Consider the following 24315-nt stretch of genomic DNA (forward strand, 5'->3'; position numbering starts at 1 on the left):
CCTTTAGTTCTTGGGTGGGGGTAATGCCCATGGGGTTCTGGGTCTGGAGTCCTCTCAAGGTATTTCAGAGCAATGGAAGATTCTTCTTATTTCCCCTTCTCACTTGAGCAAGGAGTCGTCTTTGCTGTTTAACAGAGAACAGGAAACTCTTACTATTCCAGAGCCATTTTGTTCAGTGGACCACTCCTGGCCCTAAGCCGCAGTGTTGCCTGTCTGGGAAAAAGCTTATCTGGGTAAGCAAGGACAAGGAGATGATGGTCCCAAGCAGAGCCACTGCCCTGCCAAACATGTTGGGTCACTAAAGCTAGTCCATGCCAAGCCTTGTCCCTGGTGAGGCTGTGTCCTGGAGGAAAGGTGCCTATGGAAAGCAGCAGCCTAGATCCCTTTGAGTTCAGCAGTAGGGGATATGAGCAGCCTGGTTGGGCAGACGGCAGCTTACAGCAGTAACCCTTCCCTGCCCTCCCCAGGCCTGTACCTTAGTATTTGGCATGCCTAAGTGGCTCCATTCTGAGAGCAGAGCTGGCCCCCCGGCCCCTCAGCTCTTAGGATTCTGGCAGTGGCAAGGGGCCCACACCTACTAGCCCTCTCCTTCCCTCCATCCCCAAGCTTCAGCTATCTGCTTATTAGCTACAATCCACCGGCTCTCTTCAGGGATGAATGGTGTCACTGAAGTCACAGAGGTGAGAGGCAAAGGAGGTGACAAGCAATAGGGCACAGAGGCGGCTCAGGTGAATGGCTGCACACAGGTCTATTCCTCTCCCTCCACTAACAGCAAGCCCAAAGTTCCAAGACCTTGCCTTAACTTATAGCCGAGTCTGCATCCCCATTAAGCTGTCCGTCCGTGAAGCACCATTTGGGGTAACTGTGGTCATAGGTGCCCTGAAAGGTGCTGACAATCACTCGTGGTGCCTAAGTAGGTGAGTCAGTGGAATGCAGCAACAGAATTTACTGTCTTGTGGTTCTTTGCAGTTTATCTTTTCAAGTTTCTCCTATTAGCTAATGAGGTTCTCAGGTCGGTTCTGCATCCCTGTTATAGTTGAGAAAATGGGGACTGGTGGCTCAGGCTCTTGTATAAGGTGATGGGAGAGAAATCTCCCTCACTAGGTCTCTCCTGTCTCCACCTGAAGCAAGATGCCCTTTCTCTTTCCCCTGGCAACAGAAAAATGCAATGTAGAATATAATCTTATACATATAGGGGCTACGGAAGCAAATGGCAGGGAAAGGGGGAAGAGGCTGCAAGAAAGCTACAAGAGGCTTGGCCTCTTGGGAGAGCTGTTTGGAGTGGAGTTGGGGGAGACTAGGCAAAGCTAGGCAGCCTTGCCCTCAAGCTTCAGTGGGGTTGAGAAGTGGTGTGTGGGAGCAAGAAGCTGGGTCTAGAACGAGGAGTTTTAAATCTGGCCCTTAAAATCCAGCCTCTGGCCTCTCCCGTCAGAGGCTTGATGTTGAGGTGGCGGACAAATGCATTCATTAGGTGTTTTAATAAATAATTACATTTGAATGGCGATATCCAATCCAGAAGCCTGGTACAAATGAAGCCTGGTGAAAACACCCAAAAGATAGATAGCAGAGTCCCTTCCTCACACGCTGTTAGTCCTCTCCCTGTCTCCTCCTGCAAGGTGCCCATTGCCACTAGGGTCTTTGTGTGCATCCAGGGATGGTCTATGCGTATCTTCACAAAGATTCTGCACCCACCCCTTTTTACCCATATGTGAGCAGCTGTCAACTCTGCTCCTTGCTTTTTCTCTTAATATGTATTTTAAAGACCACTTTATTCCAAAACACAGCTTTATGTGCGGTTTTTTTTTTTCCCCTTTGACTGCAGAGTGGTCCACCAAATAGATGCATCAAAATTTGCTTAACTAGTTAGGCTCCCTTTTGATAGCTATTTGGGTTGCTATCTCTGACAGTGCTGCAATGAATTCCTTGTACATACTTGTGAGTATACCTCAAATAATTCCGAGTAGAACTGCTTTGTCAGAGTGGCTCTCAGTCGTACCTAACATGGAAATTACATTTATGGACACATGGACCTTTCCCTATGCATGCCAAAACCTACTTTGGAAATACATAGGGGTGGGGTTTCTCCTTTGCCTTCCTGCATACCCCTATACCTGTTCTGACCTTCCCCCACAGCCTCAACTCTGAAACTTGTCACTTCCTTCTACGTTTACTGGAGTCTCAAGTAGTGGAATGGATACTATACAGAATTCCACATAGGAGGCTGCGATAAAAGAAAAAGGAAGAACTGCCCTGACAGCCCCTGCAGCCCCATCATTTCATAATTTCACTTTGGTGGGTGATCTGCTGAAGGCAAGGAAAGGCAGGTTCTCACTTAATAGAACTACAGATCAACTTAGCATTCTTTGCTTTATAAACAAAACAGCACAATTCACATCTTTTTATTATAGCAACCAAAGAGTGTATTTATCTTAAGATCTTTCATTGTTAAGAATTCAGATCATCAGATTTCAAAGCCTCATGTCTGTAAGATCTGCTCCAACATAGAAAAGCTTCCTTCTTTGGTTCAATGGTGATTGCTGCAATGGGATCAAATGTCTTAACTCTCAAGGCTGTCTCGTAACTAAACTACAGCACAACAACTGAAAAAAGAAAACTCATGCTGGAAAGCCCTCCTATTCTCAACGGCCATGTTCATTTTGTCATTTTCACCTCCTGTACCCAGAAATGCAAGTGGGCAGCATTCCTTTTAGGCCTTTTCCTCCCCACCACTACTTCTGGTATTAAAAACTTGACCTCACTTTCTTCACCACTATTTACAGGAAAGGTTAGGTACCTTGCCAGCATCCCATGCACCTCCCTCTCCAGGTTAACCATTCTGATTTCTGTAGTCATCTAATCATCTCCTTGCTCCATCTGTGGATATTTTCCTTAAAATAGCTTGTCCCTTTTTTTGAATCGATGATCAATGGAGTTCTAAAGCATGCATCTGTAACTTGCTTTTGTTCAGTATTATGTGAGATATATGCATACTATACTGACACCCACATCACTGAAGCTGTAGTTTTTCACTGCACTGTCTCTTTGTGAACAGAGATTGCTGGACACATGGGCGTCCAGTGTAGACTGTCAACGTTGTGCCCTACCAAGCCTTACTGGCGCTTGAGACAAAAGAAAAGTCAGTACTACTGCATTTAAAATCTTGATATTTTGTTGGGTCATGGATGTTTTTCTATACTGTTTTATTCCAATGGCTGTTTCACACCTTTATGAAAAAGTCGCTCTCCTCCCACTCTGATCTCCAACGCCGTCTCTGAAAGAGTCTTTCTTTAAATGCCTATGTGTTATTCTGTATTAATCTGTATTTCTATCCCTATTCCTGTAACAGTGTTAACTAACTTTGGCTTTATATTAAGTAGTTAGGCCTTGACAGCTGCTAGAGCAAGTGCTACTTTTCCTAAGCATCTTGGCTATTACTCACCGTTGGTACTTCCAGAACCACCTTGCTGAACTGGATTAACTCTCACATTAAGTTTTTAAACTTCAAAAATACAATGAATTAGCAAAGCTCTGAAAACGTTTTCTGGCTTTAAAAAGTTCTTTAAATGAAACACCCTGCGGTGGCTCTTTGTGTTAAAAGCTGAATTCACTGAAGATCTTCACAGTGTTAACCTACCAATAGCCCTAGGCTTCTTGAAATACTGGCTGGTTTGGTTTATCACACATGAGACAGAACCTGAGACCTACCACCTCATCAGCTATGTGAATGTTTCTTTTCAAACCCTAATTACATTTTAGACCACAATGAAGAATTCATTTTTGCAAAGCAAGGGCATTCACAAAAAGGCCTCCCCAGATGAAGCTGATTTTTAACGAAAAAGAACTGAATGTATGTTTTTCTCATAATTGTCAATATCATCAAAATAAAATAAAAACAGTAAATCAGAAAGCGCTCTCCCTAAAGACAAAACACTTTCACTTTTTAAAAGACCAAAACACAAGTCTTAACAGGTCTACCTAAGAGATGAACTAAGCTTGTCAGACCTACCACCGGGATGATAGGATCATCTGGCAGATAGTGTGGAAGGCTCATTCTGGTTCTGATTATGTTCAGATAAACATCAGCACTTAAACCTATTTAATTATTAGTTCCAAAGTAGAGTTGAAGGAATTCCCCTCTCCCAATGAGTCACACTTGTGTGAAGGTGATTCAAACCCAAATCCAAGTAGTTAAGTTACTATTTCATTACCTTAATGGAATCAAACCATCTGAGGGGGATTGGGCTAGAGATAGTCTGCTTGGCTTTCTCCCACCAAAGCCCAGAACTAATCACAATGTGCGAGGCTGAAACACTTTTTTGGGGGGTCCAGCGTAACCCAGGGCCAAATGCTAAAGAAACTTGGCAAATTGCATCTAGAGAAGTTAAGGCCCTCTCTATCACTACAACAAATTACTTCACTATCATCTATCTATCTTCCTCAGGATAAAGTTGAGTTGGATAAACTTACCACCTTCACAAACCATTTAATGACTGACAAGAAAAAAAGAGTGACACAATCGAAGGAATTAAAAGTTTAATTCTGAACCATTTTTTATAACCGCATTTTCTCTTGAAGCATCATATCACAGCAGGTTACAACAACTTTGGGATAAAAGGCAACTGGTAAACTGTCCAAAACAAGGTTCCAAATAACACCTCTTACTGATTTACCCTACCCATACATATCCCAAATAGTTTTTGATCAAAAACATGAAATAGATCCACCTGCTTATTTTAAGCATATTAAAAAGGAAACTAATTGGACCATTTTCTATTTGTCTATTTTATACAAAAAGGCTACACAATGTTACACTTTATTCAGATTACAATTAGAGTGATTATGAATTAGTGTTCTACATCATTACTCAATTCTTAAAAATTAGAAATTGCTGTAGCAGTATTCACTATAACTTAACACTACGAGAGACTTAAAAAACTAACAGTTACTGCAAAAAAAAAAAAAAAAATTAAAGAGCTACTTCAAAGCAAGCAAAGTCAGTACCATTACAGATATTCTTTAAAAAAAAAAAAAAAAAATTTTTAACAAGCAAGGCTAGGGTTTGATAAATTCCATCTTGTGATCCATTCTTGTGCATTCTTCACTTCTTGAGTCACTCCCAAAATCCATTTGTATTGTTACTCCTCGACCAAAAAGGACCAGAACAAAAAGTTTACTTCAATTGTTCCCATAGGAAACTCAGCTTGGTTAGTGTGTCAGGCACTTTCTGAGATACCAGCCCACCCCTCGAGCCCTCTCAGCAACTCTACAGGCCAATCACAATGCAAGTTCAGACAATACAGCTGTATAAAGAGAGAAAGGCTGCTATTAATGTTTAAAACAGCAAATGTTACTCATTTGAGTATTAAGTTGCAAAAGCTGTGGCAAAAAAACATTAAAGTTAATAACTTCCACACATGATCACATTAACAACCAGAAATCTGAGAACATTCCAATGTTCCAAGACATCTCCTTTCAAAGTATATACCTGTTTTTGTGGCAGATTTACAAATAGCCTAAACCACTCCCACCCTACCAACCAAGTCTTTCTGAAGTTCTTTAGGCAGAGTAAAAGTATTTTACCCAAACTGGCTTTTTAAAACTTCTTACCTAAAGGATGATTTACAGGTCAGTATCAAACCAGGCCAGCTGATTGCTGTCACCTGGAGGCAGCCCATCCATGAGGTCCTGGGCATGCCCCAGATCTGGCAGCCCATCAACTGGATAGTCAGCACCAGGGTGGTGGCCACCCATCTCGTGTTCCATCATGGGGTCCATACCCAAGGCATCCTGGCCATATCCACCAGAGTGAAAAGAACGATAGCTAGGATCTAGAAGAGTCAGGGCGTCAATAAAATAGGCAAGAAGGAAGGCAAAAGAAAGAGGAGAGAAGCAGACACAGACGTTAACACTGAGGTTAGGGCATCCAAAGTTCAGCAGCAAACTTGTCAGGAAACAATGCTTTCTAGCCTCTTCAACTTCTAGCTTTCGTTAGCCAAGTAATTACTCAGTGCCAGGCCACCCATGAGACTACACAAATAACGTCTATTTCCATCAGAGAGGCACATCAGCAGGGCCTAGTCACATCATTAGTCTAACCCTGAACACTGCATTTACCCCTGTCAGAGACTTGGGGTTCCCGAGGAGGAGAAGCAGGAATCTACCGTGTGACCACCTAGGCAGTGAGAAGTCATGGGAAGGAGGATTAAGACAATAATGAGGTCTGGCAGGTGTAATCTATCTTGACAAAAAGTCCAAGTCGCACCCACAAAAGTACTAAGGAAAGTTAGGTACTATTTCAATGAAACTTCAACATATTTTATCTTAGGGTTGACATGTTATTTGTCACAGTAAGAATCCACGCTTTAGTGGTTTCATAATTAGGTAGAAGCAGATGAGGTTACAAATGTAAGACAGTTATAATTGTTAGTGGTCTATGCCATCCTCCATGTTCATTACCCAGATTTAAATTAGCTTTTCAAGAAAACCCTGATGATGCAACTATGTAAAAACCCACCCCAGATCTGAGCCTAGAGATAGGAGTTTTCCTATCTTTCTTGGGTAGCTTGTACACAAAGGTATTATGAGTCCTCTGGCCAAAAAGAGAATAAAAAGCCAGGTAAATTGTAACATCCTGCACTGCAGAGGCCTAGTAGTAGCATGTATTTGTTGGTGGTGTAATCCTACTGCTACTCATTGTGTGGCTCTGAATTCCCTGTGTTCCATTAAAGATACCGTTGCTGACTGGAATTTAAGAACTGCTTTTTAATTGAAGCCACTACTTTTCTGCCAACACTTGTTTCCCAGATGAGCAAACCGGCTCTTCTGATAAAGTTTTAGAACTTTAGCTTGATCTGGAGTTAATCGAGAAATATGAGACACATACCATCCTGGCGATATCCAAGGGGTTCTCCCTGGGCACCAATATCAAGTCCAAGATCAGCAGTCTAGATAAACAGGCACAAAGCAAGAAAGAATAGAAAGCAAAATGAAAATTCTCGACTTAAAAGTACACTAATTTTTTTTAAAGCGTACTTTCAGATTACAAAAGGAACAAGTAACTCCAACATTACACAAATGCTTAGAAAATGGAAGTTCTTCAAAACTCTACACCTCAAAGATACTTTTTTCTCTTTGCATCTCACATTAAAAATACTCACTGACTTGATCTTTCAACAAATATATATTAAGCACCTACTATGTGTTGCCAGGCACTGTTCTACGTGCTACAGATAGAGCGGTTTTAAAAAAAAAAAAAAAAAAAACAAAAAAAAAAAAAACAGGCAAAATGCCTACCCCCAAACAGGAGCTGCTGACAGGATGTGTTATATGAAAGAAAAGTTTTAGCCTGAGCAGCTGGACAGACAAAGCTGATGTTAACTAAGACAGAGAAGACAGTGAAAACAGGTTTGTGGAAGGGGGTAGGTGGGGAAAGTTAAGGGCTCAAGTTGGAACATGTTAATAAGACGCCTATTAAAAACCCAAGTAACACACTACTCACTGGTAATTTGCTCTGCCTTTTTTTTTTTTTTTTGAGTTGGAGTCTGGCTCTGTCACTGAGTGCAGTCTGTTAACTCCTGGGTTCAAGCAATCCTCCTGCCCCAGTCTCCCCAGTAGCTAGGACTACAGGCATCCATCTCCATGCCCAGCTAAAGATGGGGTTTCACTATGTTGCCCAGGCTGGTCTTAAACTCCTGGCCTCAAGAGCTGCATTGTTTTAAACCTAACAATCTCTCTTTCTATTCACTCAACAAATATAATCCGCTGTATGACTGTGTACCATCAATGATCTCTATAGAGTGGATAAAATATCAGGATGGTTCTAGTTTTATTAGAAACAATGTTTCAAGGAACACCTGTACTGAGGACAAATACTGAAGAAAAATTCATAGCAGAAATTCAAATAGAAAAGTTTTATTAAAGTTTAGTAAAAAATACTGATAAACTGTCCTCTAATAGTGTTTAACACTGCCTCTTTCCTTACATCCTTTGAAAAATCTTCTTTAATCTGGTAACATTTTTCATCTTTCTCCCTTATGAATTATAATTTTAAATAGCACAACTTATTTTTAATGATTCTGAACAGGCTCTTTAAAGCTTGTATTATAGTTCTTCCTCGGAGCAGTTGCTGGATAGCATAAAGAAGAAATACCCAAGCCAGGGAAACATCAATGCAAATGAATGTGTACTAAGTGTTTTGAGAAGAAAGAACAAGCTGCCTTACCCGCTCTAGGAAACTACCAGATAAATAACTGCTCACATTTCCCTACCTCATTCCAAGCCATTGGCTCTGTTCTGAAGAGAGAGCTGGTCAGCTCAACTGAAAGCCGTTTCTTGTAATCTTGTGGCTTGTCCTCAGACATTCGGAACAAAACAGCAGCTGCATACGTCGCTAAGAGACAAGGAAAAAAAAGGCCCTTGAGGAAAAACTGAGACTTCAATGTACACATCCGCTAAAGGCTTTGGTTCCTTTTTACTTACCCACACCTTCATTCCTAGAGTGAAGTAACTCTGTCAGAGGAGCTGTGGCTCCCTCAGCTTCAATAGCTTCTGCAGCTTCCTTGTCCTGAGCAAGTTCACAAAGGACCCCTGCAGCTACTCTTTGGATGTTTTCAATGGGAGAATAAAGCAGCTAAGGAGAAAACACAAACAAAACCTAATTAAATCTAAAGCTAAAACATGACAAGCCCCCCACTGTGGTGCAAACATTCCCAATTCAGAGTGCAAGAGGCATTCACACTGTAGTAAATAATATTCTCTGAATTTTATGTCCTAGGGTGTTTAATGGTCTGGAGCACTGGATTTCCGTAATATTTTTTAGCTATAAACCCTTTCTTCAGAGGCAACTCTAACTGATCTAAGATTTGGAAAACCCAGAATTGGTTGGGGGTCTATGCCCTGCCTCTGGCAGCCCAGGTCAACTCTCCCCTCTGAAACTAGGCACCCATAAAAGTGAAATGTGAAATCTCCTCCCTCTTCTCGAGTCTCAATGTTTGTTTCTCTTACTGACCAAAAAAATGAAGGGAATTTTCATAAAATTAAATGTTGGTAACCCTATTATGGTCCCTAATTTTCTGAAATGTTATTAGTCATTACAATCTGGAAATTTTATGGACATAAAACCTAGAACACTTCACTTAAAACCAACATACCTGCACAAACAATGGAATGGTATTTAGTCCCCTGATAACAATTCGGTTGTGAACATCCCGAGCTAGGATGTGAAGGGCTCCGGTACAACCTTCAACTATTTCTTCCATGCGGACCCCCTCCTGCCAAAAGAAACACGGTTAACAAACAGGGCATTCTCTTCTGTAAAGTTCCTGAACTTGAAAGGCTTTGCATTCTGAGGAACAATTATTAGACTATAATTATTTACACTATATACCTGAAGTTCCCCATAACTTGCAATTAGTTCAGGAAGGAAGAAGGATTCCATTAACTTGAATGTCACTGAAAAGAGGCCTCCTGGCAGCACTAATTCGAAGCAGCACCCCTCCCCCATACACAGTGCAACAGAGCTTCCATACAGCGCTGAATCCCAAAGACAACTTCCCTACAGTAAGGGTACCAATCATTCTGGGTAAAAAGTATATAAAAAAAGAAGATGAGAAAGTAATGCTCAGACTATGTCAACGTTTTTCTTTTACATGCCCCCTCTATATTTGTACATCTTCCATGTATTTGGTGAAAACTTTGCCAAGTTTTAGCACCAACTGCTAAAACTAACTGAGTTGCCAGCAGAAAAATCCACTCCTCACTCTTCCAAGACTATTCAGCTGACAGCCTCATGTATAGGAGAAGGAAGATAGCTTTTGCAATATGTAAGTACCATCTGTTTCTCCTGTTTCTGGATTTGAGTTTTAAAAGGGGTTATGATTCTGCTACATTTAGCAGCTTTTATAAATAACTTGATTCTTACAAGGACACAAAAACTCCTTTCTTCCTAGAAAAGAGATTTAAAATAAAAGGTGCCCTCAACATTCTATTAAGTCACCTCATGGAGATGGGCCAATACCAACAGTGATAAATGAAGAAAGCCAAAGTCCCAATATGAGTACATACACAAAGCAACCAGCAAAATTAGATTCCTAACATCTGTTCTGGTAGGCTCCATCTTTGTTTTCTAAACTAACCTAATTAAATAAGGTCTTAAAGTCTGAGAAATCGGCTGGGCGTGGTGGCTCACGCTTGTAATCCCAGCACTTTGGGAGGCCGAGGCGGGCGGATCACGAGGTCAGGAGATCGAGACCACGGTGAAACCCTGTCTCTACTAAAAATACAAAAAATTAGCCGGGCGTGGTGGCGGGCGCCTGTAGTCCCAGCTACTTGGAGAGGCTGAGGCAGGAGAATGGCGTGAACCCGGGAGGCGGAGCTTGCAGTGAGCCGAGATCACGCCACTGCACTCCAGCCTGGGCGACAGAGCGAGACTCCGTCTCAAAAAAAAAAAAAACAAAAAAAAACAAAACAAAACAAAAAAAAAGTCTGAGAAATCAGAAATGTCTTTAGACTATACTTTTAATGAAGCTACTTTTAAGACTCAAACTTTGTATCAAAGCTTCAGGTTGAGATTATTGTGGTTAAGAATACAGAAATGCTACTACTTATTTTTGAAATATGTCAATACTATATTCTTAGGTCCATGAAAAAAGTTTAACTCACAGAAAAGATAATAAAATGGACTGCTAAATATTTATAGTCAAAATGCATGATGAGGCAAGGGTAAGAAGCTCTGAAATTACACAGATTTGGTCTCAAATTATGACTCTACCTCTTCCTAAGGAAGTGGGCCTTTGTGTAAATTAAATGAGAATACTTTATGAAACACCTAACCCAACCTTTGTAAGACTGACCATGTGAAGGACGTACCCAAGGAAATATCACTGGGGCCACACTATGCCTTATCTTCTCTGCAGCCATAGAAATGTGTAATTATTATTTATTTATTTAGTCATTAGCTCTTCATGAAGACGGATGGGAGGAACCAATGACCAAAGAAGTTCAGGATCCTTTGGATTTATGCATTCCTTTTAGATAGCCAGGTATCACTATAAGAATTTACCTACCACGAATTGCTGCTGTGTCCCTCCCATGGACGTACGGCGCTGGGTATCCTGATGTGCACGAACAAGCAACTGAACTAGTCGTGGAATGGCACCCTGCTCACGCAAAGGTGCATGATTTGCTGGACAAAGGGCAAGATTTCGAATCAATCCAACGGTAGCCTGAAAAACAGAAGAAAGAACTGGCATACAACACAACAAAATCATTTTCTTACCCTAAAATTCCCACCACACTAAATCTATTGGTATCAACTAAAAGTAGTTCTGACTACACAAACATTTCAGAATCCTACCCCTATCGCAGCCATACCTCCTACTTACTAAGGAATACAATTCCTATTTATTGATCACTATGCATAGCTAGCCACCCAACAGCTAGAGATGCTTCATTTTCAATTCTGCAACAAAGGTAAATTCTACTTTGACAATTTACCTTTATCAGAGGCCAGTGGGATGGTGGGTGTAAGAGCTTAACCACAACTGGTAGTCCATAGTGAAGGCGAACTGCATTCTGGGCCATCTCTGCTTCTTGGTGTCGGCTGGTCAGATGACGAAGAGCACAGATGGCAGGCTCAGTGATGTCTTCCCTGTCACCAGCCCGAAGGACAGTACGCACAAGAGCCTCTATACCACCCACTTGGCAGACCATCATCTTGTTCTTATAATTATTGCAAGTGAGGTTAGAAAGAATTCCAGCTGCACAGGTGACCACATTTATATCATCTGAACCTAGAAGCTGAACAAGAGTCCCAAGGAGACCTTCCATCCCTTCCTATGGAGATAAAAACAAATGGTCAGTACAAGCACATATTCATCTTGACTCTATTCCCATGGCACTAGTTTATTCAGAATTTACCTGTTTAGTTGCAGCATCTGAAAGATTCCTGAGAGTCCAAAGACAGTTCTGAACAAGACGTTGACTTGGATCTGTCAGGTGAAGTCCTAAAGCTTGCATTCCACCTAGAAAATTAAAAAGGATATAAGGCCCTAGTCATTAGCTAGAAGTTCCTATCAATCCTAAATATCTTTTCTAGTCTTAGGAGGTGTCCTTCTTTATTTCCAGAGTTTACTTCCTTTCACCTAAGTATTTGATTTCCTCTCATTTTCTAGAACGTTGCTCAGTTTCCCTCACTTTTCCAGTTCACCTCACTAGTGACAAACTGTCAAACAGCCACTGTTCCTTTCCTAAGCCGAAAAAGCCTTTGTTATCTCCACTGTCCTCCTTAGGTAATATTCTTATTACTTATTTTTCATCCATTCAATCATTTCAAAAATATTCAGTACCAGGTCCTGTTCTGAGCTGCAGCTAGACCAGTGAGCAAAAATATTCAGAAGTTCCTACCCTCAGAATTTATGATCTAGTTGGAAGAGGCAGACAAATATACAATAAACTAAAACCATACAGTATGTCAGATGATATTAAAGGGCTATGGAGAAAAATAATGGAGTGGGGCTGCAATTTTAAATAGATAATTAGGTCACCTCACTGTGAAGGTGACGTCTGACTAAAGACCTAAAGAAGCTAGGTAAATTCCTGGGGTAAGAACAATTCAGAAAGACGGCATGAAAACACTTACTGTCAGGGACTTTATACAGTTCACTGACTACAAAACATGTGTTCCAAGGTTTACAATCTTCCATCCTCTAAGACCCTTAAATGGCGGACATTTACTCTGGTAAAGGAGTATAAATGGAAGCCCAATGCCCACATACTAGATTAACTTTGCTCATCCACCTTCAACTTAAATCACTTCTGAATGCAGTAAGAGTTACTTTTCCTTGTCTCCATCTTTTAGGTCTGTTTTATTTCCTCAGATGAGGTCTATCTGCTGTAATTCTTATGGTACCCTGCACTTCTTCATGGTGTAAGTTAGTCCACTTTCCCTACAAGACAAAGATCACCTCTATTGGGTTCCTTTTTCATAGTAGCTCCAGCTACTAATAGAATGATCTGCGTAAGACTGATGCTCAGGATGCTCAGTATTTGTGAAATGACTACCTTCTTTCCCCTCATTAAGACTTCATTCCCTCCCTTTACGTAACTATTAACTCTAAGAGAATGGATTTTAACCCCAGATGTCCATCAGAATGGCCTACAGAGACTTTAAAGCACACACATTCTGATTCAGCAGTTCTAGGGTAAAAAAAGTCCCATACAGATGACTCTGTGGCACCTCTACCTCCCCTTCCCTGCTGCCCTTACCCCTATATACTAAGAGGGAAACTTCCAAATCTCTAGCCTGCCTCTCTTGCATTCTAGTATCATACATTTCCAGCTACCTACTGACCTTTTAAGTCACTTTAAGTCAACTTCTTAAATTATTATGTTCAAAAATTAAGGATGCCTTCTGAGGGTTCCATTTATCTTCATGGTACCAATGTTGTCCCCTCCACAAACCATTTTTGGTTGCTCCCTTAGCTCCTATATTATTACATTCTATGATTCTTTCAGGCATCTCAGACATCTGCCCTTTGCTATTGAGTTCTAAAACCAAACTATTTCATTCCTAAAATCCTGTAACATCTCAGTAGTCTGGTCTTCTAGCTTTTGGTCATTCAAACTGTTAATCTATACAATGCTGTTATTAATATTTTAAACACACCACTGTGATGCTTTACTATTGATAAACAACCATCGAAAGTGTCTCAGCATCCTTTTAAGATAGTAGAAATACTTTAGTATAACCCTGAGGAACTGTTTAGAATTTGGATCCCACCTAGCCTTCCGAACTGACCAAAGTAGTCTGTATCTATGGCTCCAAAGCTGGAATAAAGCATGAATAAACTCCATGAGTAGTAAATATCTTACAGGAACCTAGAAAGTCCTGCATGTTATGGCTCTGCTTACCTAACCTCAACCTCATACCAGGCCATCCACCTCATTACTAAGTTGTTTATGTAGACCTTCTCTTCAGCACCTGGATCTCCACAATCTCTGTCCTTTTTTTTTTTTTTTTTTTTTTTTTTTTTGAGATGGAGTCTCACTCTGTCGCCCAGGCTGGAGTGCAGTGGCACGATCTCAGCTCACTGCAAGCTCCGCCTCCTGGGTTCACGCCATCCTCCTGCCTCAGCCTCCCGAGTAGCTGGGACTACAGGCGCCCGCCACCATGCCCAGCTAATTTTTTGTATTTTTAGTAGAGATGGGGTTTCACTGTGTTAGCCAGGCTGGTCTCCATCTCCTGACCTCGTTATCTGCCCACCTTGGCCTCCCAAAGTGCTGGGATTACAGGCGTGAGCCACCACGCCCGGCCAATCTCTTTCCTTCTAAGGCAAGCTTGTCCAACCTGCAGCCCATGGGCCACATGGCCTAGGACAGCTCTGAATGTATCCCAACACAAATTCGTAAACTTTCTTAAAACATTATGAGATTCTTTTGCAATTTTTTTTTGTTTTAGCTCATCAGCTATCATTAGTGTATTTGGTGTGTAGCCCAAGACAATTATTCTTCTTCCAATGTGGCCCAGGGAAGCCAAAAGAGTGGACACCCCTGGTTCTAAGACATAGCACATGGTGTTCCTTTTCTCTACCTGGAAAACATTTAACCCTCACTTCTCATATAGACAAGAGACAGGTTCCTTCTCATCCTGCAGTCCCACTTAACATCCTCCTTTCAAGGAGACCTTTTCCCTCTCATCTAGACAATTCTCCTCCCCATTAGTTCTCATCACTATTTGCTGTTCATTTCTCCCATAACACTCATTCTAATTTATGATCACATATTTTTAAATATTTTTGTCACCTTCACAAGACTATAAGAATAAGCATGGGGACCCTATCTGTTGTGTTACCCAATGTATACCATGTGCCTATTCCATTTCTTAAAATACATTAGATGCTATGTTCAGAATAAACAAATGAATGTAAGAGTAACCTGGAAGAACTTAAAGATTCCTAGGCTTCTAGTCCCATACATGTCCAGCTATCTACAGACCTCCTTGTCACTTCAAATAAACACTATGAGATCTTGATATAAAAATTAACACTCCAGGGATTCTGATTAAATAAATCTCAAAATCTGTATTTTTAGCCTACATTACAGGTTACTGCTGGAACAGCTGACAGAATTTACATCCCATCCCCTCATTCTATATGAACTCAGCCACATTTGTCTATCCCCAAGCCTATGGTTCCACTGCCAGCAGTTACCTGGAGCAATCATAACGTCTTTCTCTCTCATAAATTCCCAAGTAAAATTACTCTCAGTAAGTGGGAAAAATAAGTGTTGCCAGCCCTATACTTTATTCCCAAAATTTTCTTCCATTAAATGCCTTTATATTTTTCCTTCTTTCAATACTGATTTGAAGCTTGCTTTGAAATTCTGAGTAAATGTTGTTAGGTGGGTTACTGAAAGGAGAAAAAAATGCTAGGTAGCTAAAGAGTAACTATTTTCATGACACACACACACCCCAAGAGGCCCTAGTACAAACCATCTATTCTTTTCCCCAATTGCCAACATACACAATATCCAAAGTACCACATACAAGTTGCCTTCTTAAAAATACTCAGAATAGAAAAAAATTGTTTCTTAGACGACATCTATTCACTGAGAATACAGAATATCAGGGCAAAACACTGCTCATAATTAGGCAAGAGAAAGAAAATGCATCCAAATAGGAAGTCTGTTTGCAAACAATATGATTCTATACCTAGAAAACCCCATAATCTCTGCCCAAAAGCTCCTGGATCCAATAAACTTCAGCAAAGTGTCAGGATATAAAAATCAATGTACAAAAGTCAGAAGCATTTCTAGACACCAACAACATCCAAGCTGCAAGCCAAATCAAGAATGCAATCCCATTTACCAAAGCCACAAAAAGAATAAAATACTTAAGAATACAGCTAACCAGGGAAGTGAAAGATCTCTACAATGAGAATTACAAAACACTGCTCAAAGAAATCAGAGATGACACCAACAAATGAAAAAACATTCTATTTCATGGATAGGAAGAATCAATATTGTTAAAATGGCCATACTGCCCAAAGCAATTCACAGATTCAATGCTATTCCTACCAAACTGCCAATGGCATTCTTCACAGAATTAAAAAAAAAACTATTTAAAAATTCATAAGAACCCAAAAAAGAGCCTGAATAGCCAAGGCGATCCTAAGCAAAAAGAACAAAACTGGAGGAATCACTTTACCCAACTTCAAGCTATACTGTTAATACAAGGTTACAATCACAGCATGGTACTGGTATAAAAACAGACACAGAGACCAATGGAACAGAAAAGAGAGCCCAGAAATAAGGCCGCACACCTAACAAGTCAACAAAAACAAGCAATGGGGAAAGGACTCCCTATTCAATAAATGGTGCTGGGATAACCGGCTAGCCACATCCAAGATTGAAACTGCACCCCATCCTTATACGACGTACCAAAATCAACTCAAAATGGATTAAAGATTTAAATATAAAACTTAAAACTGAAACTCTGCAAGATAACCTAGGAAATACCATTCTGGACATAAGACCTGGCAAAGAGTTCATGATGAAGATGCCAAGAGAAGTTGCAACAAAAACAAAAATTGACAAATGGGACAGTATAAAGAGCTTCTGCACAGCAAAAGAAATCAACAGAGTAAACAGACAACCTATAGAATGGGAGAAAGTTCTGGCAAACTATGCATCTGACAAAGGTCTAATATCCAGAGTTTACAATAAACTTAAATTAACAAGCAAAAAAGAACAACCCCATTAAAAAGTGTGCAAAGGACATGAACAGACACTTTTCAAAAGAAGACATACAAGTGGCCAAGAAGCATATGAAGAAAAGCCCAACATCACTGATCATTAGAGAAATGCAAATGAAAACCACAGTGAGATACCGTCTCACAGCAGTCAGAATGGCTACTAATAAAAAGTCAAAAAATGACAGATGCTGGTGAGGTTGCTGAGAAAAGAGAATGCTTATACACTGCTGGTGGGAAAGTAAATTAGTTCAGCCACTGTGGTGAACTAATTTGGTGATTTGGCAACTTGGTGATTTCTCAAAAAACTTGACAGAATTACCATTCAATCCAGCAATACTATTATTAGGTATATGCCCAAAGAAAAAAATCTTTTTACCATAAAGACACATGCATGCATATGTTCACTGCAGCATTATTCACAATAGCAAAGATATGGAATTAACCTAAATGCCCATCAATGGTAGACTAAAGAAAATGTGGTACATATATACTACGGAATACTATGCAGCCATAAAAAAAGACGAAGATGTCTTCCACAGCAACATGGATGGAGCTGGAGGCCATTATCCTAAGCAAACTAACACAGGAATAGAAAACCAAACACCACATGTTCTCACTTATAAGTGAAAGGTAAACACTGAGTACACATGGGCACAAGGGAACAACAGACACTGGGGCCTACTTAAGGGTGGGAGGTAAAGAACTGAAAAACTACCTATTGGGTACAATACTTACTGCCTGGGTGACTAATCTGCACACTAAACCCCTGTGACATGCAGTTTACCTACATAACAAGCCTGCACATTACCGCGAACCTAAAAGTTAAAGCAAAGCAAAACAAAACAAAAAAACTGCTCATGAGCATCTACTAATAAAGCAATCACTTTACATAAAACTGTACTATATTAGAATTTGTCATTTCTCCTATAAATTCACAGGTCTGTTAGGTTTACTCAAAACTGAAATTACAAATTTTATTAAGCAAAATATATGCCATCATTTTTGATGGATAATAACTCTACCTAAACTAGCCTTAAATATTTAGCTACAATCCAGATGACAGGCACTTTGAATGTAAACCTTGGCTGCAAACTGAATAGGACCATCTATTTTCAGTCGTTAAAGTTCTACCACCTTTTCCTAAGAAAAGTAATCTAATTAGACCTGCAGATGCTATACACAAGACTCAGAATAGATACATATACTTACCAGCTTCTACAATAGCCGGCTTATTACTAGAGCAGACTGATAGCACCTTCAGCACTCTGCTTGTGGTCCACAGTAGTTTTTCATAAGTATAGGTCCTCATTATATTTACTAAAGCTTGGGGTCCACCACTAGCCAGTATGATGAGCTAGAAAGATACATATATATCTTGTTAGTCATGGAATCTTGATCACATGTCTGAGAAGAGCCATATTACCAACCTATTTTATTATACAAGAATTTCAGCCAGCTTGCCATTGGACCTAAATGTATTCCTGGACCCCATCACTCAGACCCCCATACTGGGGCCCTATCCAACTTGTCCTTTTAAAGCATTCCACTCAAATTCAGACATCCCAGTCCTCCAAACAGTGTATCAGTTTGGGCCCAATTTCCTTCTTCCCACACTGATCACAGCAAAAGAAAAAAATTTAGAAACCATGTTGGTAGGCAAGAATAATGCCCTAAGATGAAAGTTGTATCAAAACTGATTCACTGAAAATTTGAACCAGAACTGGCACTTAACTCCTCATCATTTGGCCCTTTAATTTTCCTAATTATATCCACCTTAAAAACAGATACCATAAAATGATCATTCATGCTTGTCCTTTCATTCCCTGTATATCTTCCCTTTCGACACTGCCCCAATTTTCTAAAAACAAATTTCATCATTTCATGCTTCTGCTGAAATTTCCCATTGTGCTTTTAATCATGCTCTACAAAGCCCTATGAGATCTGCTAAGTCTATCTCAATAGCCTCACCTCAAACCTTTCTTCCTCCTATTAGTATTTCTTAAATTCCCAAAACTTTCCATCTCCTTCCTTCGTTTCAAAGATGTTGTTTTCTCACCTAACCTTCACCTAGTGAATCCCTTCTCATCCTTGAACACTGAACTCAACTATCACTTCCTCCAAGAGGTCTCCTTAAACCCTCAAAAAGAGTCTGTTTCACTTGTGTTATGTGCTCTAATAGCCCCACTTCTTCCCACTACACAAATTAAATATTAGGTTATTATTCCCAACATCTACATCCCACCTAAGAACAAAAGTGTTAAGAGAAGCTTGCCTACCATATCCCTACTACTTCGCATAGTGCTTTACATATGGAAACTCAAAAATTTAAAAGAACAGAAATGAACTGGGCTGCACAGCAGGAGGTAAGTGGCAGGTGAGCGAGCATTACCTGGCTTGAGCTCTACCTCCTGTCAGATCAACTGCACCATGAGAGTCTCATAGGAGTGGAAACCCTAGTGTGGACTGCACATGCGAGGGATCTAGGCTGCATGCTCCCTATGAGAATCTAATGCCTGATTATCTGAGGTAGAACATTGTCATCCAGAAACCATTCCCACAACCCATTCATGGAAAAATTGTTTTCCACGAAACTGGTCCCTGGTGCCAAAAAGGTTAGGAACACTGCATGGAATGACATGACACTGGGGGTGTCCATTGCTCCATGAAAACTACATAAACAACAATTCTCTTACCTTGCTTTCTTGGTTGCCGTAAGCTAAAATTTGAAGGCAGTCTGTCGTAATAGCCAAGAATTTAACATTTGTTTTGTTGAGCAAGGCAACCATTTTCTGCAGCCCACCAGCTAAACGCACTGCCATTTTAGCTCCTTCTTGATGTAATAAAAGGTTGTGGAGAGTTGTAATGGCATAAAACAATACAGAATCCACTGGTGAACTGGGAAGAAGAAAAAAGCCTCATCAGAAATATTGTGACTATACTCTTCTACTTTTTAGCTTCAAGCATTCCGACATGTTTTCTTACCCAAGCATTTTCACCAGGGCAGGAATCCCTCCAGACTTAAAGATGGCCAGTAAGCCCTCACGATGATGGGAAAGGTTATGCAAGGTCCCAGCGGTACAACGAGCTGTTTCTACATCATTTGTATTCTGCATGGTACGTACAATAGCAGACACCATCTGAGGAGAACGCATGATAGCGTGTCTGGAAGCTTCCTTTTTAGAAAGCTGATGGACCATAACTGCAGCCTTATTCACCACCACCTGTAATACAGGAATTCAGAAACATCGTTAGTTTTCAAGTACTGGTATTGAGTAGACATTCTGAAACTACTACCCTTGAGCATTTACTTCAAAGCAGACTAAAAAGCTAGCCATGTCATTGCTTACCTGGTCCTCGTCATTTAGCAGTTTTGTCAGTTCAGGGATTGCACGTGTGGCGAGTTCTGCATCATCTTGATAGTTAATCAAGTTTACAACTGCATGTTTCAGCATCTGTGATGGTTCAGCCAAACGCTGGACATTAGTGGGATGAGCAGCATCAAACTGTGTAGATGGGATCTGCATGCCCTCATCTAATGTCTCCGGGAACATAGCAGCTCGTACCCTCTGAGCTCGAGTCATTGCATACTGTCCATCAATATCTGGAAAAGGTTAATTCAACACTCACTATCCACAGTTCAGCATTTACCTAAGTATTTGCTATCCTAAATGGTAAAAGTGACATTGCTATTACTCTCTTTTCTTCACCACAACATTTTATTTAAACTATTATACACTAACTTTTTACTTCTCAAAACTGCATTCTGACTTTCAGTAAGGCAATGAAAAATAATACTCTTACCAGCTACTTGCTCTTGAGTGAAGGACTGAGAAAATCCCTGTTCCCACTCATACAGGACTTGGGAGGTATCCACATCCTCTTCCTCAGGATTGCCTTTACCACTCAGAGAAGGAGCCGTGGTAGTGGCACCAGAATGGATTCCAGAGTCCAGGTAAGACTGTTGCTGCCAGTGACTGACAGCTGCTTTTCTGTCTGGTTCCATGGCCATGTCCAACTCCATCAAATCAGCTATAAATAAGAAACAGTATTAGCATTAGTAGATTGGAAATGTTACTTTAATTAAAAAAAAAAAAAAAGAATCTGTGATATGACCCATTGAAATATTTTTAGAAATAAAGTCAAATCTGAAAGCCAAGAAAAGCAGAATGATAGCCAGGGTTAGCTCAGTGATGAAATACCTAATCCCTTAGGGGACCACCTAACAGTTACTCACTGAATCAGTGGAAGAATGGTACTGCATCCAGGCTCCAGAAGCAGTCATCCAGACTAGATTCCTGCTGGTGGCTTGTTTGCTATTTCACCAAGCCATTAGGAGGAGTGAGCAGAAAATGGAGCAAAAGGTAGCCTGACAAGTAAGCAGGGAGAGAGGAAAGCAGGGGGATCTCAGCCAGACTGGCTTAATGGCAACGAAGCAGAGCCCCAATTCAGTAACTAAAGATTTATGACACAAACCTTGAGTAGCCATTGTCCACGCTGGATTTTCAAAACAGTTGTATGGTATACTTCAAATACCCTAAAAAAAGTTAATCAAAAGTCATTAGGATTTAATTTAGCTTGATTAATACTCCTAAGTCACTGGGATACCTGTTAAATGTCACTATTACACCCACAAAAAAACCCCATATCCCCTTTTACCAGGTTATTTAGTGAAACGCAGACCTCATGGTCTCCTCCAGACACCTCAACCACAGCTCCATCACTGCTGAACTCCTCCTTACCAAAAATGTCTTTTTATCAATAGTATAAATATTAATTACAGATATTCAGGATGGTGATGAGAAAGCACAGAGTTGTAATAATAAAAGCCAGGGAGGGGAAAACACTATTCAAAAATCAGCTGCTCTCTGAATTCCTAACGGTCTCTCCTTTTTTAACCTTTCACAGAAAAATTCACAGATCCCCTTTGGATAACAGAGGTACAGTGGGATTTTACAAACTCCACATTTTCATTAACAAGTTGTTTTCTGATATAATATAGTCCCATCAAAAATTATTTTTCATAAAGCAAATTTTGGCGACTAGCGAATTTTAGATTTTTTAGTACAAAGAAAAATTACTTTTCAAATGAAACTTTGCAACACAAAAGCACCTTTATTAGTAAAATTTTTCTAAGTTCAAATTTACAGCAATGATTTATTATAAATACAAATATTACCAATATGGATATGTATTTTGATCAATATTTTAAAAATTAATATATATAAATCTTAGCATCTAATTTATGTCTGTATTTTGCCTTTATTGTGCAATATTGAAAAAAACACTGCATCACACAGGGAACTACTTGCAAATTAGAACAGTTTAAGGGCTCATGGCCTCTAGGTATTTCTAATAACACAATTTCCTTATTACAAAATCTGTCCCAAACAAGTTCATCTTGAACTATAAATTAACATATCGGGTATGTAAAGATATGGAATAAAGTATTTAAGTGTGAACTATGTTTTCTTTTTGAGACAGAGTTTTGGTCTCTTGCCAAACCAGGCTGGAGTGCAGAGGTGCACACTGGGCTCACTGCAACCTCCACCTCCCAGGTTCAAGTGATTTTCCTTTCTCAGATGTGAGCCAACACCTGGCCTTAGTTTCTATCTTTTGACTGTCTTTAAAAGAGTGGCTATTTAACTACTTCACCACCTTTCTGAAAAATTGGTTCCCCACTCCAGCCTCCAATGTATTTCTGCAAAAGGAGACTCAAAACATGTTCTACACTGAGCTTCTCCTTTGGCCAACGTCAACAGACTCAGAAACCAACTGGTCATGTCTATAGGCTATATAGCTATTTCAGAAGTGCTTTGATACATCCGGCTTCCAGGAACATTTTTTTATAGTACTGTTTTTCCTTGTTGTTGATGCAAAGGCAAAACATTTACGCATATTACTGGGTAAACTCTGTGTGGGCTGACCTAGTAACTTGACCGCAATTTATAATGATTTCATTTTTATAATGGAAAAAAGCAAGTTCATGTTCCAAATTTACAATAGCCATTTGTACACTGGGACTTCCCAACAATAAATATATATTTTTTAGCTTTTAAAATTTATGCAACATAAATAAAAATTCATCTTGCTCTTCACCACAACTCTATGAGGTGAAGGAGGGTAAAAACCTATCGGCAGATAGAGAAGTAAAAACGAAGGGTAGAAACGGGGATCTAATTAGGTAACAGCATAGACTCACTCACCTTGTACCTGCTCTGGAGGCAGATCCAAATATGCCAAAAAACTGAGCATTAACTGCTAAAGAAATCAAATAGACTGCCAAGCAAGAACTAGGGCAAAACCCTGCTCCAGAAAGGAAAAGGAAAGCCTTCCTCTTTCTTTTTCTGGACTGAGCCTTCGGACTAAGGGCTGGTTCTCCTCCACCACACCCTGCCAACCATTAAGGGCCCCAATTCTAGTGCTCCCAATTAGCCAAAACTTACCAATCACTTCAGGAAAAATTTTTTTTAAAGCAACGAAAAAACTGACTCCATAGAAACTGAGATAAAACTTAAAACTAGGGGTAGGGTGGAGAGAGAAACAGAACACTTCAATTTAGTATCTCCATAAATACTGGAGAGAATAAATAAAACCAAAAAGTTGAATAGAAACTAAAATTGAGAAAACTTCCTAGAGTACAAAAAAATGACAAAGACAAAAAATACAACAGAAGAAATCACGACCAATTCAGGAGATCAAATGTCCAACTAGTAGACATTTCAGAAAGAATTATGAAGAAACAAAAATGATAAAATCCACTAAGTACCAATCAAGAGGGAGGAGTGCTTAAAAATTATGAAGTACAATCATGCACTGCATAATGACATTTCATTCAAGATGGACTACATATGCTACAGTGGCCCCACAAGATTTTAATTCTGTATTTTTACTGGATCTTTTCTATGTTTAGGTAAACAAGCCAGGCGAAGTGGCTTGTAATTCTAACACTTTGGGAGGCGGGTGGATTGCTGCAGCACAAGAGTTCCAAGACCAGCCTGGACAACATAGTGAAATTCCATCTCTACAAAAAAAATTTAAAAAATTAGCCAGGTATGGTAGTATGTGCCTGTAGTCCTAGCCACTGGGGAGGCTGAGGCAAGGAGGATCACTTGATCCTAGGAGTTCAAGGTTATAGTGAGCTATGATCACACCACTGCATCCAGCCTGGGCAACAGAGCAAGACCCTGTCTCTTAAAATTAAAAAAAAAAAAAAAAAGGATACATAAATACCACTGTTTCAACTGCCTATAGTAACACGCTGTACAGCTTTACACCCTAGGAGCAGCAGGCTATACCATATAGGCTAGGCATGCAGTACACTATGCCATCTAGGTTTGTGTAAGTACTACACTAAATGTTTCAAGACACAGATCGTCATTAAACTACAGACTACATTAGAATGCTGTGTTTTCTGACAGCTTTATCACCACCAAGTGATGTTTTGACAAAGTGGGGGGGCTAGCCAACCTCTCATGTATTTTCCATCCAGTCTAATGCATCCATGCATCTTTTTTTGGCAATATGAACATAATACTCTTTCCAACTACATAATTTATAAAGGATACTT

General features: G+C 40.0%; 1 protein-coding gene across 4 annotated transcripts in view; it reads right to left on the reverse strand.

Moving 5' to 3' along the window:
• Window positions 1–4518: 4518 nt before the first annotated feature.
• Window positions 4519–24315, reverse strand: part of CTNNB1 (catenin beta 1) — a 41598-nt gene continuing 21801 nt past the window's right edge. The window contains exons 1-16 of one of the 4 annotated variants that reach the window (XM_063611339.1): window positions 21222–21282; window positions 20983–21114; window positions 20550–20777; window positions 20096–20349; window positions 19731–19969; window positions 19442–19643; window positions 17958–18102; window positions 11917–12020; window positions 11494–11832; window positions 11064–11222; window positions 9150–9269; window positions 8479–8629; window positions 8268–8389; window positions 6884–6944; window positions 5608–5828; window positions 4519–5300 (exon numbers count right to left, since the gene is read on the reverse strand). In XM_063611339.1, the coding sequence (XP_063467409.1) occupies window positions 5620–5828; window positions 6884–6944; window positions 8268–8389; window positions 8479–8629; window positions 9150–9269; window positions 11064–11222; window positions 11494–11832; window positions 11917–12020; window positions 17958–18102; window positions 19442–19643; window positions 19731–19969; window positions 20096–20349; window positions 20550–20769 (2325 nt within the window). In that variant the 5' untranslated portion in view covers window positions 20770–20777; window positions 20983–21114; window positions 21222–21282 and the 3' untranslated portion in view covers window positions 4519–5300; window positions 5608–5619. Of the gene's footprint in view, window positions 5301–5607; window positions 5829–6883; window positions 6945–8267; window positions 8390–8478; window positions 8630–9149; window positions 9270–11063; window positions 11223–11493; window positions 11833–11916; window positions 12021–17957; window positions 18103–19441; window positions 19644–19730; window positions 19970–20095; window positions 20350–20549; window positions 20782–20982; window positions 21115–21221; window positions 21283–24315 lie in introns of those variants that run through there. The other 3 variants (XM_055281480.2, XM_055281487.2, XM_063611346.1) reach the window with 3 other exon arrangements.

The sequence above is a fragment of the Symphalangus syndactylus genome, chromosome 1 (assembly GCF_028878055.3).
Source record: "Symphalangus syndactylus isolate Jambi chromosome 1, NHGRI_mSymSyn1-v2.1_pri, whole genome shotgun sequence".
Lineage (NCBI taxonomy): Eukaryota > Metazoa > Chordata > Mammalia > Primates > Hylobatidae > Symphalangus > Symphalangus syndactylus.